This window comes from Talpa occidentalis, unplaced genomic scaffold (assembly GCF_014898055.3).
Source record: "Talpa occidentalis isolate TD23 unplaced genomic scaffold, MPIMG_talOcc4v2.1 talOcc4.4, whole genome shotgun sequence".
Taxonomy (NCBI): Eukaryota; Metazoa; Chordata; class Mammalia; order Eulipotyphla; family Talpidae; genus Talpa; species Talpa occidentalis.
This window is the reverse complement of record NW_023604295.1, coordinates 19387671-19406689: the sequence shown is the minus strand read 5'-3', so window position 1 is coordinate 19406689 and position 19019 is coordinate 19387671. Positions and strand designations below refer to the sequence as shown.

The 19019-nt window shown below is 34.4% G+C and overlaps 1 protein-coding gene across 1 annotated transcript in view; it reads right to left on the bottom strand.

Moving 5' to 3' along the window:
* Positions 1-9166: 9166 nt before the first annotated feature.
* SAMSN1 (SAM domain, SH3 domain and nuclear localization signals 1) overlaps positions 9167-19019 on the bottom strand; it is a 122923-nt gene continuing 113070 nt past the window's right edge. The window contains 1 exon segment of the mRNA XM_054700352.1: positions 9167-10000. Coding sequence (XP_054556327.1) covers positions 9798-10000 — 203 coding nt within the window. The 3' untranslated portion in view covers positions 9167-9797.

Below are 19019 nucleotides of genomic sequence, written 5' to 3'. Positions count from 1 at the left end.
ACCTGAAACTCAAGTGTTATCAGAGTCTAAAACTGAGCTTTATAATGAAAGGAAGATGCAATCTTTAAGATGTAGTTAATAATAATTAAAGAAAGCAAGTTACAGTAGCAAAATTCTGTTGTGTGTGTGGGTGTGTATTTGTGTGTACATGAACAGGAGTCCATGCAGAAATGTAGTTTTTTAGGACAAAGTTTATTGGGGACAATTGTTTTAATTGATATTCATTGAGCATCATCCCATTGTTTATTGTTAGCTACTCATGTGAAGAGTTGGTTGATGTCCATAGCACAAACATTTGTTTCAGATAAATGGGTGTTCCACTTGGGTAAATTTTAATTAAGCAATCTTTATTGTACAAGTCATTTTTAAAACCATGAGAAAAACTACTATAATTTGCTAATTCTGTTATCCAGAATCTGAAAATGTTGAAACTTGTTTAGTGTAAACTTGAATATGATTTTCAAGGTAGGTCCATGAATGTCCCAAATATTTGACATCCAGAATAAGGAATAAGAAACATTTCCAGTGTAATGTGTTAAATTATGTTCCTAGTGCAAATGCCTAGGCACAGTTTTACTGTTCTCAAACTGATAGTGTTGGGTTGCTCTACAACAATAGGATAATTTAATTCCAAAATAATTTATTTTTAAATCCTGCTTCCACACCCCTTGCCTGTTCTGCTATTATAACATATAACATTCTATAGAGATCTATTTCTTTACACATTTGCCAAAGAAACACTGAATTCTTAACTCCTTCTTGTGCTGTAACTGTGTATCCTCCTATTTCCATAACCCAGTGGACTGACCAGGAACCTAGAACTTGTTCAATAAATGTATGATGAAGGAATATAAGTCACGATAAATATATTATTTTTCTTTCAGTAAAATACATATTTCCAAATCTTCAAGGAAGCATCCACTTACAATAAAATCCAAAATTGTTTTAAAAGGACGTTTTAACCTGTGCTATGCTCTTTAGCCATTCCAACATGGATGAAAGAAAATACTTTTTATATGAAATTTTGAAACATCTAAGGAAAAGTGGCATAAATTCATTATCTCATTGAAGGAGCTTTTTGTTATGTTTAAAAAAATCAAGTTGTTTAATTGCATTAGCAGGATATATGTACAAAAACAATATTCATAGATTTCAAAGACTATATATGTTGATATACTTTTGTATTAAACTTGCTGTTAATATAATATTTTCCACTAGTAATCTCCATGAATAGGGGTCATTACCCTTTTGTTTAAGGCTAGAAATAACTTACTTACTATATTAGGTTCTTGTAACTACTATAACAAACCATCACAAACTTGATGACATAGAGGACAGAAATTTTTCTCTCCTTAATACTGGAAGTCAGAAGTTCAGAACCAATATCATTGAATCAAAATATTAAACATGTCTTATAGGACCACACTTGTTCTAGAGGCCCTACCTCTTTGACTTCAGGTAGCTGTCAGAATTTGTTTTTATGGTCACATCATTCTAATCATCAAGGCCAGCCCTTTCAAATCTTTCTTTGCTATGTCTTTACATTGTCTTCCCTTCTTTGTGTATCAAATCTTCCTCTACCTCTCCTTTAGAAGGACACTTGTGATTGCATTTAGGGACCACCCATTTAATCTCAGATGATATCCCTATTTCTCCATCCTTCATCACAACTGCAAAGACTTTTTCCAACAAGATAACATTTCCATTGTTCCTTGGATCAGGATCTTCTGTCTTTAGGGGCAATTATTCAGCCTAGTACCTTTGCCCTGCCTATTTTTACATTAATGATTATATAGTGGGATTCTAGATGATGTATAATAGTATACTTTTCTCTATGCATACTGAGTATGTGTACTGACATAGGAATAAGGGTGCTGTATAATAAGTGAATGTTGGAGAACTATAAACCAAATAACACCATAAAGGAAATGCTGCTGAAAGAAGATGTTGGCAAGTAGGGCTCAAAGGGGAGCGCATAACTTCATGATAATACCTCACATAAATTAAAGTAATGTTAATTGTCTCCCCCAAAGCAAGGCCATTAAGCAGCTTATTGCTCCTACCTTAAGAATTTATTTTGGTATTTCTTGTGGACCTAGTTTTTCAATGGTATTTTACTTTTTACCCAGAGGAGATATAAACACCTTCCTGACAGCTCTTTCTGGAACATTTCATCTCTAAGTATAACAAGAGGAAGAAATAAATGACCAAGTAGGTCCTGATAATCTCTACAGCAAAGACAAAAGACTCTAGAAATATGTCAGTAGGTAGAGCTTCATATTGAATCACAGTTCCTAACACATGGTAAGAATAAGTATGTCTATATTCCTACTTAGGAACAGCTAAACAGTCCGTGACCTTATCACTGACCAGGGAGGAATTTTCTTTTTCCTTTTTTCCATTGTTTAAGATAAGACTATCTGAACCTTAAAAAAAGTCTTTCTTTTCTTGTACATTTTCATTCATCTCCTACTATATGCCAGATACTATGTACAAAGAACTGGTTAACATAATTACAGTCTGTCTTCTTCTGTAAATTGCTTTGTACGTAATTTTCAACTTCTTCAAAACTTTTCAAATTCCTATGTTTGGTCAGTCACAACTGTACCAAGGTTACAAAAGAACAGCTTAGTTGGAGGTGGAAAAAGAAAAAAAAAAACATGTATGCTAAGAAGTTACATAAATGTCCTCTAGCATATTCCTTGTTCTGAAGGCTAATGTACTGTAGCAATTCATCAGTCATTCTAATAGTCTTTTAACTTCTGTCAGAAAGTCTACTAAATGCTAACATCTTAAATGTTTAATATTCCAAAACATATTTTCATTAATCATGCAAATTATCTGGGCATCCATATTTTACAGTAACCTCTTTTGAGATTAAGAGGCCTAAGGCTTTGTGTATGAGGAACCCATGTTAGTGAATAGTAGTGTGGATCAAATAAAACTTAGAATTAAAATTTTCAAAATGAAAAGTTACTAGTAAAATTCCAGTAGCTATGCAATCACATTTATTAAAAACTCCTTAGAACTGCTAATGTCAAATACTGCTGTTTAGGTACAACCAGCTAAAGTGCATACTTTTTTCATTCTATTTTATTACATAATAATTTTATTACATAATAATAAGTTGCAGTTATGAGAATCTGAAGGAAAGAGAGATATGTACAATGTCGCATGGAAAGAATTAATAGCGTTTGCTCAAAGGAGAGAGCCAGCACAAGGTGACGAGACAGGACCTACAATACTCTGATCTCCCTCCCTTCTTTGCTCCCTGCCTACTGATGGGACTTCCACTTTGTTGAGCCCAACAGGAACTGAGAGCATAGAACAAGAGGAAACCCACATAGGTCAGGCTTCTTTGAGTGAGTATCAGGGCTTCACATGAGAATACAGATCTTGCGTGAGACACAGGGAATAAGAAACAACTAATTTTGGTATGAATAACACTTCTCTGGTATGCAGTCAAAATCATGGCCACTCTTGGAACGCTTTGTTTCTTTTTTTAAACCATTTCATATATTTTCTTTTATGGTTAGTTTGCTTTGCTCTATCTCTTGAATCTCTAATGATTATCTTATCAAAATTTCTAGTAGCAATGCTGCTTCCTCAGTATTTTTGCATGAACTACCTTAGCCTCTGCATAATCAAATAGATATTAAAAAAATAGCTAAATACCATCCAGATAGTTTTTTTTTCAGTGTAATAGTAAACACATTTTAAATGTTTAAATGTTAATAATCTGTTTTGCTAAAGAAGCACTGAAGTCTTCACTTTTTAACATTGTTTGTCTGCTAACTATATTTTTCCGGTAAAATAATTACTTCCTGAATCATGGATTCTAAGGTACAATAAAAATCCAAAGAGAAATATATTTGTTGTTATACAAAAGATTTTTTTCCATAGCATTTTCAATGATTGCTACAAGAATGAATGAGTAAAGGTTTCAAGAATGAGTAGTTGCAGAAAACCAACTTACTGCTGTATATAAGCCCATGCAGCCCCTGGGTACAAGCACTTCTGTATTTCTCTCTCTCTCCCTTTTTATGAATATGCATATTGGGGGAAAAAACTCCCATCTGCTCTCTTTTAGCTGATTCTATCACATTTTTGAGCTGTGCATCATTATGAAGCTTCAGAGAAAGATGATCATTTACATTACATATGGATATAAAGGAGAGAGGAGTTGATGAATTGCAAACAAGTATAATTTATATGGACAAAGTGTGCCAGAAGTGCTTTTCACCCCATTTTACTCTGTAAATGGAATTATTCCTGCCCATTCACTTGGCCTAGTGCCCAACAACTCAGAGAGGAAAATGGTCCCTTGAGTCTTTAGATCAGGATTCTACTCCTTCCCCTGAGGAAGTGGTGCTCTGCACTTGTGCTCACCAGGGACCCCAAAAGGTGAAAAAAGATCTTTGAACATACTGTGGTCATTTTTCAGATGTTTCCCTTGTGACTTTTTAGATTATAATATACATCACGCAGCTACACTGCTACCCTGTTGGTAATTCAAATATGAAAATTTGCATGATGAGGAAGAGAAGAGGAAGTAATGAAACCTCTTTTCCTGGTAGCCTTGCAGTCTCTCTCCGTGTTTTGATTACCCATGGTAGACCATTTGCCTAAATATTTATAAATTTAATAATTTTGTAAATATCTACATTTAGGGTACCTTCTTCCTAAGGGCTTCTCTGTTGACTACAGAACAACCAGCTGTGACTTTATATTGTTAAAAACCAGAACCCAAGTGCAATAATAACCCTCAATCTTTTATTTATGTAGTTATTCATTATTCTGGGCATTTCTTTATGTATTAAATCATTCAGTCTTCAACTATGATTTTCCCTTTCATGCTGCAGGAGGGAGGAATCAAAGTTAAATAAATACAACACGCCTCTTACTGACCTGGTTGGGAGTATACAAAGAAGCATTCTGTCATGACAAAATGATCATTTATCTACAACATCCTGTTAAATCAGCTGACTATCATATTGTTGCTGACAACACAGTTATCCTAGCCCTCAAATAATTTCTGTCCTAAGAATTTCAAATTATTGCAAGTTTAGACCTTTATTATAATAGTATATGTACTGATCCCACTTGAGTTTGCCTGTATTAGTTATAATTTTATATTATCTATTTATAACATTTTAGGTTCTCAGCAGATAAAAATGATATAGTGGGTTTAATAATGGTAGGGTAGAGAATTATAGCACATAATGTGTGTACTGTGCTGAGTGCTTTGTATACACTATCTCATTTAATAATAATATGAAATGTCATTACTAGAATTATTACATTTTGTTGAGAGAGTCAAAACAAAAACTAAGCTTGAAGATAAGCGATCCACCCAAAGTCACACAGTTCTCAAACCAGAACCTCCAATGTATATGTTTAGGTCAACAGTAGGTGTGATCAGATGAAGTAGGCAGTTAGGTAGGAGATAGCATGAAGTGAGGGTTTCTTCTACCTTATTTCCATAGTCAGAAAAAAAAAACTGGTCAGATTTAGAAACTGTACTTTTACCTATATTTAGTCCCTATTCATCTTGCTCTCAACCTTTATATAATTTTAGCATGACTTCCCACTTTATGAAGGAGTACTTGAAGTCTGCATGCTGATTAGTTATACAGTTTTCTTTGTCAGTGGTGGGGGGATGGAAGTGTGTGCATGTGTGGGGTGATGGGGTATCTAAAATTTCTTCATATTATTTTTCTCAGAACTTGTGCTTGTAACGGAAGTTTCTTAACATGAAGTGTCATCAATTTGGTCTCACTCAGGAAGTTGCAAGGCGCTTGACTGTAACCTCAATGAATTGGACATTGTCTAAAACTTAATAATCTCTAGCTCCCTTTTTTAAAAAGAAAATTGACAAGTTCTTTCTTCTTATTTCTTAACTAATTCTCTTCTAAAACATCCCATGTTTATATTTAAATCAGTCTAATCAATCTACAGGCAAGTTGACCTAATTTTTTAAAAGTAAATGAAGTATTTACTTACTTTTAAAATTTTCTTTGGGAAATATCAGGAAATGCAGAATGTTATTTCAACTTGCAGGAAACAACATTCTACTGTTAATCTCCTGTATATTTGTCCAAATCCATGAGCTATAATCCCATATGAAGTGGCCAGGCCAGGCGTAACCCATATATCCACTACTTTTCCCTTCCTTTCCATAAAATAGTGTTTCAATTTCAAATTTCCAACACACTATCTCCACCATGGCCCCACTCCTGTTCAGGCTACCACACTGAATAGATTATTCTAGGGCCTCCTTGGACACTGCACAGACACAGACCATAATTTTTAAACTTTAATCAACTTGCTGCCTTAGGGAGGTCAAGAGAGTACTGCTTTATGAAGATGCCAGGAAATTGTAGGTTGGGAAGCATCTAAGGGAACTACTTGATTGTAAAATAGGGAAAATTACCTGTGAAGTATGCTCAGCCACAACTGCAGTTCCTTCAAAATGAAGATCTGGTGTCCAATCAAGGATTTAGGGAAATGTTTTTGAGCAGATGTTCTGCAGAGGCCCCAAGGAGATTGAAGTAGCAAGAAAGATTGGACTCCTGTAGAGAGGAAAGGAGGGAGAAAAGTGGAGACGCTATAAGGGTCGAGTTGCTGGAAGGATGGCCCCATCACAGAGCAAAGCACTGAAAAAGACACATGTGTGGCAAAACTACCTATCACATTATGCTGCTTTTGCCTTTTGTACTGATCTTTGCAGTGCTAGCCTCACCTTCTTAAGGTTTTCCCTTGACCATGTGTTCTGTGACCATCCAAGGCTGGATAGGTTCACTGTCAGTTTAGCCAGCTTAAAAGAGAACCTTGGTGCTCTTGGCATCATTCCCAAAGGTTTTTAAATAGTACTGAGGGGAAACAAGCCAGCAGGGAGACAGCAACTTGGGCTCCCTTGCAAGTCTCTATACGCTTTTTTCTCTGGGCTTTTTTTTGCTGGCTGTTTTCTCGTGGCCTCTTCCTCTTGCTGCCGTAGCTCATCCTCTCATAGCCGTTCTCTGCCGCGGCTTTCTGCTGCCCTTATAGCCTCATCCTCTAGGCTCAGGTGTGCCCACTTACGCATGCCCAAACCATACTCCAGGTGTCCACAGTCAGGCACCCTCCCAAGCGCCTCCTGCATTAACACAATCAGGGTGACAGCCACAAAGGTGATAGCAGGTGATGGCCACAGAGGTGATAGCCACAGAGGTGATAGCAAGCGATAGCCACAGAGGCCAGCAGGGCAGAAGCCTGACCAATCTTCATTTACCCGACACTGTGAAAAACTGAATAAAGAGGAATAGAAAGAAATAGTTCTTTCAAGGTTGTGAGACAGTTGAGGAATTTAGCCCTTCTGTTGCTGTGACTGGGAGAGTAAAGAATGATAGTGGTTAGGGGCCTGACCAGATGATCACACTGGCTTTGTGTTTCTAGTTTGATACCTAGTGGGAATCCCAGTCTCCTTCATTTATTTATTCGCTCAATAATGAATAGACTTGGAATATGTATGCTGCCAAGATTTGCCAGATTATCTGATCTCTTGGATCAGACAATCTACATTAGAGTTTCATCATAGCCTCTCTATTGGATTTAGCTGAGTCTTTCTGTGTAGGAAGATTGTAGAACTGTTCTGAGATACATGATTCTTCTGATTCCAAGGATATCCTATATTAACAAACTAAAGTATGTTGTCACATGGTCAGATAATTTTTATTTCAGTTAAATGGAGTTAATCTTCATACTATGTAATATGATAAATGCATAAATGCTCTAGCCAATTGATACGAGTTGCTTTGGGAACACAAAGAGGAAAACACCTAAGGAAGTCAGCGAAGTTTTCACAGAGTGACTTTTGTGACTAGTTTTAAGACAAAACAGAGGGAGGCTTCTAGATGTAGAAAATATCAGGGGTCACTCCAGGAAAATAAAGAGCTTAAGAAAAGACTCAAAGGGAGTAGTAAGTCAGGGATTGTTATGACTACAATTCTCTGGTCTGGTTTCATATAGAATGAGAGGTGGGAAAGGAAATATATAACTCACAGGGTAGGTAAAGCACATGGGAAGGATAGAAGAAAGTATATACTATACTTTATACTAAAGTATATAAAGACAATGAGGAGACATCCAAAAAATTTCTAGCTGGAAAGTACATGATTTGATTTATATATATGTTAGAAAAATCTTTCTGGAGGCTGTCTAGTAGGTGGATCAGACTAAGGTAGAGTACTTGTAGAACAGAGGTAGTTGGAAAGCTATTGCACATTTCATACATGAAATCATGAGGGTCCAAAATAAGAGAGCAACCATGGGAATGGATTGAAAACCTTGAATATGAGAGTGTTTCTAGAGGTAGGAGCCATAGGGCTTGATTATTATTGAATCTGCATTGGGAGGATATCTCATACAAAATCTGATTTTATAGAAAAAATTATCATCTGATTTGGATGACTGGCTGAATGTTGTTATTAAAGCAAGAGCTAGGTTGGGAATAAAAAAGAAAAGACAAATTTGTAGTGAAAAATCAAATTCAAGCATTTGGGTATAACACGTTGAAGCTTCCTAGAGTGCTATGGAATGAATTGTGGCCACCCCCCTCCAGTATGTATGTTGAAACTCTAACCTCCAATGTATGAAGATGTGACCTTTGGAGATACAGATGAGGTCATGATGGGACTTAACAAACACTTAGTTCTGTAACACTTAGAGAACTTATCTCTCCCAAGTGAAGAGATGAAATTAGAAGGTGGCAAATCAAGAAAAGACCTCTTTCTAGAATCTAGCCATTCTAACAACTTGATCTGGACTTCTATTCTCCAGAATTGTGGGAAAAGATTCTGTAGTTTAAGACACCCAGACTGTGGCATGTGGTTATGGCAGCCTGAACTGACAAGTACATGGAGGTATTCAGAAATTGAATAATACACATCTGAGATAAAGAGATAGAGGTGATTGATTTGAGAATCATTTATATAGAGAGACATATTGTATATACCAACTGACTACATATATGAATACACACACACGAATACACACAAACACACAAATATAAAAGTGACATCTAACTATGAAACCATGTCTGGTAGGAGATATTTTATCTAAAGGTCTAATGTGAAAATACCCTAGGAAACATCAACCTGGAAAATACCAAATGTACATGATTATTTTTATTATTCGGATTAAGGTATTTCAAAATTAAAAAAAATATTTACATGCTTAAAGATGAAACATCTGTACAATGATCAAATTAGTTTTACTAAATCAGAATGGACAATATATTGTCATCTATACTTTTATACCAGATAACAGTAAAGAAGTCCACAAAAAAATTAGCACTTCACTTTGAATCAGTATAAAATTACTACAATATTAACACACTTTCCCAGTAAGCATAAAAATGAATGTAAATGCTGCCTTGACAATTAATTAAATAGACACATGCTCTATTACTGTTCATTCAGTAAAATATACATATTCAAAGCTGGCAGGTATGAAAAAAAAGATTTTTTTCCACAGAATTTTTCATTTTTCACTTACAGAATACAGTAAAATAAGTTTATTTTATGCATATGTAATACCTACACTTTTTAATATAGGCAAGTGAAATATTAACATATATGGCTTTTAAAAATAAATATACATATTTACAATTGGCAATGTTAACAATTACGAAATTGTATGTACAATTATTTAGATGAAAAGATTTTAACTTTAGATTGTTTCTGCAAATACTTTTCTCTCCAAGTTCAAGATGAGTTAGAATAAAATGTTTCTGTGGATGTAGAGTTGAGAATGTGTATTCATTCACTTGTCTCTGTGATAGTAATCTTCTGTACCATATCTGGCAGATTTTCTGACTCCAGATCTTCTTTGCCATTATCTGAATTTTCTAATGAGATATAACAACCAGAGTCTCTTGGACAGTCATCTAACTGGGACTTATTTAAGGAGATGTCTGGACTTAAGGAAAGGGACCCAGATTCATTTTCTTGCTCTTGAATAGCTGTAAATGGAAAAGAGGACAACAATTAAGAAGAGCCAAGAACAATTTTATTCATGCACTCATTCATCTATTTTAACTGTTCCAATTTTGACTTCATTACAATTAGAACTTTCATAAATAAATAATATATTTATTACAAAAGAGATCTTTGCACTCAAATATCCAAGTCGCTGTTCTCTTAAAAGCAGAGTTTACCCTTTTTTGTTCACTTGCAGGTTCATGGAATTCCTGTGAACTGCTTATATAAGTGAAAATCAATATGGACTCTCATTTTACATTAATGATAAGTTGCCAGAGAAAGCAGACTGTATCCACAGTGTGACTGATGCCTTGTCCAAATACTCTTTAAAGTAACATTAGAAAAAGTCATTTGTAGTTTAAAGTACAAATCAAATCAATAGAGATGTTTGTGAACAATTGTAGAATAATGATAATGTGGATTAATGAATAAAATATCACTATAGGGAACAATGTAACAGGAGTTCAATTACTTGGAATTTAACTAACAAAACTTGAAGTATCCAGAATTTTCCTGTTTGCATATAACAGAAAAATGGACACAGAACTCAAGTCGCTTTTAGATAGTAAAACACTGACCTTTCTACTGAACATTTAGTTTATCTTCACCTCAGTCTGAGTTCTGAATAACAGATTGGTTCATATTGGTAATTCTGTCATTAAGCAGTATTTTAGATTAAAAAAAATCTTTTAGGAAAAAAATAATATTGCAGAGGTAACAAAACATATTTCTAAAGAACCTAAGAAGCCATATAAAGTTTGTATATTTTTATTAATCCCTTAGCTTTTGCATTGTCTTTGTTAACATGAAGTTTTCTTTATCTTCTCTGACGTTAGTAGCTGGGTGTTTCTCTGTATTATGAGATAGGTTCCTCAGAAGAGATGGATCTTAGGCAACCATCTCTCATCTTGAACAACATGTCTCGCTTTTCCCCCTTCTAACCTCTGGACTTCCCCATTTTGGATATTTGAATAGCCTCACATTGGAAAAACCCAAACATATGTATTTCAGTGGTGGAGAAGACCTCTGCCTCAGAAACTATACTTTATTCCAATAAGAGAAGAGTAAATGTCAACTTCAAAACCCTGGAAAGAAGAAAATTGTGTGGTTTCTTCAGTAGACTATTGTAATACTAAGTAATATTTCCTTTGGAAATCTATTCTGTATCTTCTATATACATACCCTGATTTTCAAATGCATTTTCTAGGCTACAGATATGTTGCCAACAGGTTTTTAGTCTACTATGTATCCAGTTGTTATCAACCTCTGTTACAAGAGAGAATTGATCCCTGGTGTCCTAAGGTGTCCTTGTATGTAATGAACTAACTTCTCTTCCATCTATCTAGAATTGTACTGATTATATACCATCGATGGAGGAATTGAGAAAATAGTCATTTAAATTATTTTCTGTATTCTTTGGGCTAGATGAGAAACACAGGTTGAGAAAGGCCAGAAAAAAATGATACAAAATCATTTTAGTCTACTCATCTTCAACACGATCCTAAAGTTCTTTTATCCTTTTCATCAACGTTTTATTTGCAACAATGAAACTATATTTTTACCATTCTCCTGAATCTTTTCCATGTTTGCCACAACTTTATTTAGCCGTGGAGCAGGTATCAGATATTTTAAATCTAGTGTCTCAGAAGCTTTAAATATAATATTTACTTATAATGAATATTATTTTAAAATTTTGCTACCATATAGCATTTTGTGTTTATAAGTCACAACAATGTTTAGATTTGAGGTAATCTATACACTATTCATTAGTCTTTGCGAATATCATTTGTTTTGTTTCTAAGTCCATCTTTTATGAAAAGGTAGCTCTAAATGGACTTCAGTCTCAGAGGAATAGCTTTCTTTCTTGCCTCGTTTTTCTGTTTTATTGCCACTGAAATGAAAGGAGCCATTTCCATGTTCCATCATACAATTGTTTCTTTTGTATGTTTCCTGCCACATCAGCAGAGATCACCACAGTTAGAGTATGACTTCTTTAGTCAGAATGCTTGTGGGGATAAAGCCATATTTCCCCAAATTATATTTGGGCCTATCACTTCATCATAAAGATAAAAGTACTGAGTTACTTCCCTTCAGACACTATCCTAAACAGGACTTTGCATAATAAAAAAGGTTTGTTCTTAGGACTGTGTTCTATTTAGGTTGGTTAATAACTGTGGGATTCTTTTAGAGATATAAAACTTAGGCTTAAATAACTCTAAATTCCAAAATTAGCTCTTTTCCTTTCAAAAAAATAAGCACTTCACTTGTTATTTCATTAAAGGCCTCTAAATATCCACCTCAAAGGATAACAAAGTAAATAAGCAATAAATGAAAAACTGACTTTAACAAAGAAATTTAAAACATTAGTGTAAAATTGTATCTGTTTTTATTTCCTCCTGAAGAGTGCCATATCACATTCTCTAAATTCTAGGAATTGGTTTATTTTAAATACAGGTTATTTATTGTAGAAATTTTTCATTTGCAATTTTTATGGAAAAAGGAAATAGTTTCTCAGTATGAAAGTGATGCAGCACAGTAATTTACGGAACAGCAGTCATTTGCTAAATGATTTCCTAGTGAAATGAAAGCGTGACTATGCCTCCTCAAATGCTTCCCACCAGGTTTGCAATAATTTCAGGCAGGTGATCAGCTGGAGCCCCTCAACTGTAACTATAAAAAGAAAAGGCAGATTATTATGTTATATTCTAGAAATAAGAGCTATAGAGCATCAGTTTTTGTACTTGGAGGGTCAAGATTTACCTCTTCTTTTTTTCCCCTTTATCCTAATACTGATGATTTAGGGATTGGCACAAATCTAGGTCTGGTGCTATGGTGGGGTTTTCCAGCAGAGGGGATGGATTCACACTATGTATCCACATTTTCTTTGTAAGTCATTTAGTCCCTTCATGGGGCCATGAAACAGAGTAAAACTAACTGGCCTACCTTGAAATTGAAACTATAACCTTCATCAGTTTTTGCCCCATAGTCCAATCACCTGAGCTAAATAGGCAAGTCACACATTGGAGCAAAAACTGGTTTGCCTCCAAAAGTACAGACTTAGCATAAATATTTGTGGATATCTTTTTTATACAAAAATGTTTCTGATAATGTATTAAGTTAAAAATTCAGTACATACAATTTATATATTCTGTTATTAAAATTATGTGAAATCATACACATATGCATATAATTCACCAATGAAAATGCTAAAATTATAGATCAATTTTCTCCATACTTCTCAAATCATCTACACTATTTTATATTTTAACAAAAAGTTTAAATGTTACATTTTTTCAATAAAGCCATGAAGACTATAGATTTTCAAATTTATGAGTCTATTGGAAGATCATTAAATAATTTGTTAAAGGGTCTGTCATTCATGCCAGCTAACAGCATGTATAATAGGAGGCCCGGAATGCAGCCTTAAACAATTTTGTACTCTATATAATGAAAAAATTTGTTAAGAAAAAAATTTAGCAACTTGTGTATCATGAAGAACTAATTTGAATATTAAAATATTTTATTTCTGACCAAAATTATTTTTTACAAATCGTATAAAACCCATGGTTCAAAGTTGTAAGGTAGCCATTAATGAAGAAAAAAGTGGCATGATGATTAAAACACAAGACAACTGATGTAATTATTCATAAAATAATTACATTGGAACTGTGACATTTAATTAATTAAGTACAAGCAATCTCAATTACACTAAAAGTGAAACATGGTTTAAGGAAGTCCAACTAGATCCTAATTCTGGGGAAAAGTTTTCAACCTCTAAGGAGCGAAATCTGGTCTATATTCACATATTAGAAAGTTAAGGATATAATAAAAATATAAACTACTTGTTTTTGCTGATTTTCTCATGTTTATTATCTCAAATGATCCAGATTTGACTTTACTCCCTTCTTTACCTTAAGTATGAAACCTCTGTTTCTTTGGACCAAGTGCTAAAAATGTACGCAGCCTAGGAGTCTTAGGAAAATGCCGTGAATCAAAGTGCTCAATAATTTTTAAAAAGACTGCGATATTTAGATTAATTAAGGGAAATATGTACTAAAGAAGATCAAATGAGGAATTTTGTTGAAATTCAAATGAAGATACTTCTCAGTTCTTTGAATTATCCCCCTGGTGCTCTTTAACCTGGTGCCATGCATACTAGGGATATGCATCTTGGAATGGCTCAAAACCTAAACCTCACATTGTAGCCCCAATTGAATTACTCCATCCTCAAGCCCAGGAAGCCTCCAGATAGTTATGGCTATATTTATTTGTCCAGAGGCAGAACTCTGCCAAGGAGGAACATTTAGTGGACTATATACAACAGCTCTTAGTTATATATGATTTCATTTTAAGTACAGACTTAAACTAACCGAACAATTTACTTTTCTAATTATGGTGAATATTTGGAATTTATTTCATTTGAATACTAACTCATTTTGGAAAAACAGCAACAAATGAAAAACAGGAATCCCTTCACAGAAAACCAGCCAGTTACTATTGTTTTCATGAAGTCATATGATAGAGAATTGAAATGACTCTCCCTCTGTTCCCGTATTTCTGTTTGCCTCCTAGCATTACAGTTTACCTTCTAATGAGATGTGAGCTGGGTAGTAAATGTTTTCATTCACACCCACAGGACCCTTCAGTTTCACCATTCTAGCTGCTCTGGGCAGGGCACACACACTCACTCAAGATCAGAGTCATGTTGTACCAATCTGTACAACACGATTACAGACTGATTGGAAGAGGAATACATAGACCAATCACTGCTCTTTTAGCCAACAACATGCCCCGCCCCATGGGAAGCTTTGGTCCCAGGAAATATTTACCTTAAATTGAGTTGTTTTCATACTGGACTGACTATTTTGATAATGATCAAATGAGACTAAAAGCACTAGCATTATGTATAGCTTAATTAGGAAACTTGGGAAATCAATTTCACATTCCTTATAGTTTAAATTAATTCTGTTTACTTGATATGGTGAAAAATTAGCCTAATTTATTATTATTTGACAAAAATGGTATTGTCTTGAATTTTATTGATCTATAGTTTGAGTTTATGATTTAATATGTTTTGGACATATTTTCATGTCAATGTACATTTCATCCTCTTAACCCCTTCATGCTATTTTGTTGTATGTATATACCCTTATTTATTTAAGAATTTAATTATTGATGAAAATTCACCTTATATTAATTTTAACTAATTTTAGTTAAAACTAGTTTTCATTTAACTAAAACCACTAATAGTATAGCTAGTATTTTTATGCATTTGGATATTGAAGTTAATACATTTATATTGCAATAGAAATGGGATTTCTAGATACAAAATTATGCACATTTTAAACTTTGATCGTTTTTACATTATCATCCTCTAGAAATATACTTATTTACATTCTTTCATACATAGTAATCATATACATAAAATGAATCTTGATGATGCACACCAACACCTACCTCCCTGCTGCAAAGACTTTTATATACTAGGTGAGATTGTGAGAGATTTTGTTTTATAACCAAAGAAAAGCCTTGGTAACTATTTGCAAATCTGTTTCCTCCCTCATTCAACATTTATTCACTATATAAGCATTGGTTAATTGTCCATTCAAAACAAAGAGTAGAACTAGGAGTTTTGGGAAGGCATATGGTAAAAGAGGACACAATTTTTTCTTGGCCAGGGTAATATTGACAGTAGCGCCATGTAGAACAAGTACAGTGTGCCCTCCATGTACAGCAGTACAGGTTTCTTCAGTGACTGAGATGAAAAGTCTCTGAACTCTCTTCTCTAGGAAATGTTCTCTAGTAGAAGAGTAAAATATATTTCATTTTATTTTTTGTTGGAATTATCTATGACATTTAAAAAATGAAATTTTAGTGTAAAACAAAAAATCTGAAAAAATTAAATTGCAAAAATTAAATTGCATAAAATAGCAATGATTAGAAATACATATTTTAATGTATTTATAAATACATAAAAGTAAAATGTCTGTGCTGTTTCTGTTCTATATATATGGATGGTTAGGTTATCTTTTCTAAAGAGCTGCACATTTCTTGAATCTCAATTCAAATCATATGGCAAGTGGATTGGAAACACCAGGAATGCATGTTAGGGGTGAGGGCACCAGGCAACTCTGGCACACTGTCAGGCCAACTGCTGGACTGCTGCTTGGCATAACTACAAATCTCGCCTGCTGGCAGCTCGTGTTCCAGACTCCTGGCTGGGCCTTGCCATTTGCCCTGCATCGTTTTGGGCAGGTAGGCAGGCAGGAAGGCACAACTGGGGATAGTTGAGCAATGAGGGTTGCTGTGACCACAGCTGGTGCAGACAGCCTGGCACACAGTTCTCTTTCCCACTTCCTTCTCTTTGAGCACTGCAACCAAAGGTGGCAGGTACTTAAAAATATTATATGCAGATTCTAGCACAGTTTGCTTATTCATTTACTAATTTTTTTTAAATTTAAAATTTAATTATCCCTGTGTTACTGGGAAAATAAGGTATTTCCATTTTCTCCAAGGGCAATAGTATACATTCTAATGGGTGCAATTTTAAGATGCAATTCTAAATGTGGGGAAAATGTTATAAGTGCGGATAAAGACAAAATATTTAATATAAACAGGAGTTAACTCTTAAGAGGCATTTCTCAGCAAGGTAAAGGGGTCTTCAAGGTTGTATTTATGGCGCGTGTACACACACACACACACACACGCACACACGTTTTTCTAGTCTCTTTCTTATTGCTGGGTATACTTACTTGAAGTAACAAACCAGTTTTAAATTCAGATGATAAATAAAGAAATTCGAATGTGCACAAAATAAACAGATTTTGCAGTTTTGCTCCTTCAAGAGCCAAGTCTCACTCCAATTTTTCTTTCCTTCTAACCTCATCTAGATTCCCAGTTGAGGGAGCCAATGACCTAATTCTACTGAGTTCTATTGCAACACAGGGACAAATTCAGATTATCTCTGTACTGGTCTTTCTGGGATTGCAGGTCCCCAAAGTCACCCTCCTCCTCCAGAGGTAATCCTGTGGTCAGCTCTAATGCCACTTGCCATCCCTTCTGTCATTTTGTCGGAGAGGTGTCTTTACCTCTTTTCAAGCAGTGACCTAGAAAGTTTAATCCAGTTATGTTTTCAGGGTCAGAGTGGTACAATTCTATCTATCTTAGCCTAAGAGAAAAAGCAAAATTGTTTGCCCTAATTCATAGATTTCTGTTTTTGTTTCTGTTTCATTCCCCATCTTCTTGCTCCCTCTAGAATTATTAAAGGCTAATTTGGGGCTTCGAGTCTTTTGGCCGTTATTTCAGCTTTAATTCTTGTCCTCCAGACGGGTGCCCATTTTGACTTACTAGCAAAGCCAGACTTCCAAATTCCTAACCAAAGAAACAATGCAGTTCTAAATTATTTACATTCTCCAAACTGATATTAAAATATACATGTCAAAAAGATGCATCAAAGTTTATTAAAATAAAATGCATACCTAAAATCCTGGTCAATTTTCATTGACCACATACACACACACAGGGCTAACTATTTTTAACCTAAAATGTAACATCTATTTGTTTTTAATAATGTCTCCGTTTTCTATAACCAGATATTCCAGGTCTTTATCATTCAGGGTACATGAAGGTTGTGCATTTAATCTTTAGCATGGGTTGTAGAAGATATGATTCACAGAGTAGAGAATAGATAAATATAAGCATGCAGCAGCATGGTGCCGAATCATCAGAACTCACCATCTTATCAACAAATAGAAGTCATTCTTCTTTATTTCTTGAGCAAAGCAGTTTCATATAAGATAAATAGCTTTCAGTCAGAAAAGCCTAACATGCAATATGCATCTTTTTGACATGTATATTCTAATACTACTTTAGACTGTAAGATTAAAATAAGAAAAATCTCTGGGTTGTGTGTTGATAACAAACACTGGTTGAATCTGTATTTTTTCCATTTTTCATCTTCCATAATTTGGCTTGGTGTGTGTATGTTTGTACATTTTACCAGCTATTATTAGATGATCAACTTCTAGTGACCTTCAAGTATTGTTTTCTGAAGTTTCATGAAGGGAAATAATTGGGGATTTACACTTTACTTTTTATATCAAACATTGGAAGCCACATCATACTTTGGAGATAGTATTTTGTTTACAGAAGCCGGGGTACAGTAGAATGTGCTTCTAACAGATTTTGGAGACTGAGTTCTAGATATGTGACCTTTAGAAAGTCACTTAGCTATTCTAGTTTTAGGTTCCCCAACTTGCAAAGGAAGACTGGAAGAATTTGTTCAGATGATTTTTAAAATTGCATCTAACTCTAATATGATATTGTTTGTGAATCGCTGTTGTGTTAACATAAGTGATGGATGATGAGGGAGGTGAAAAGAAATTAAGTGGCTATCTTAAGTGGTCGACACCTTAGGTGATGGACAGATCTTTCCTCTGTCCATGCTGAGCTCTGCTTTATAACTGAAAACCTATTTACTGAGATTTCCTTCTATTCACATACCCTATTGCAATGCAGGGAGTCATGATATTACAAGATTTTTGTTCTCACTTAAATATTAGCTTCCACCTTCTGCAATGGAAAACTGAACCGACACTTTTAAGGAAACTGATAAAGCAGTAGAAAAACTTCAATTTTCAAATTGCTCTTTTTATATTTATCAGTTTGCATGTGTGGAAGAAACTTTTGTAACAGACTGTCTTTGATTTAGAACCCAGTTTTGTGACTTATCTAACAGTTCGACTTGTTTGAAATTCTTCTCTGAAATATCTTCATCTGTAAAATGGGCAAAATACGTACATAATGGTATTATACAGAACAGTAAATTGCAAGTATTCAGAAAAAATCAATCTCACTCTTCTTCTATCTACTTTAGTGTTAAATTATTTTGGAGAGTATTGACTATGATACTGAACATTATAAGTTACAAGAAATTTATAGAATCTAATACTTAGCCCAATATTGCTAGTGAGTAGCCCTGTTTTGAAATGTTAAGCTGTG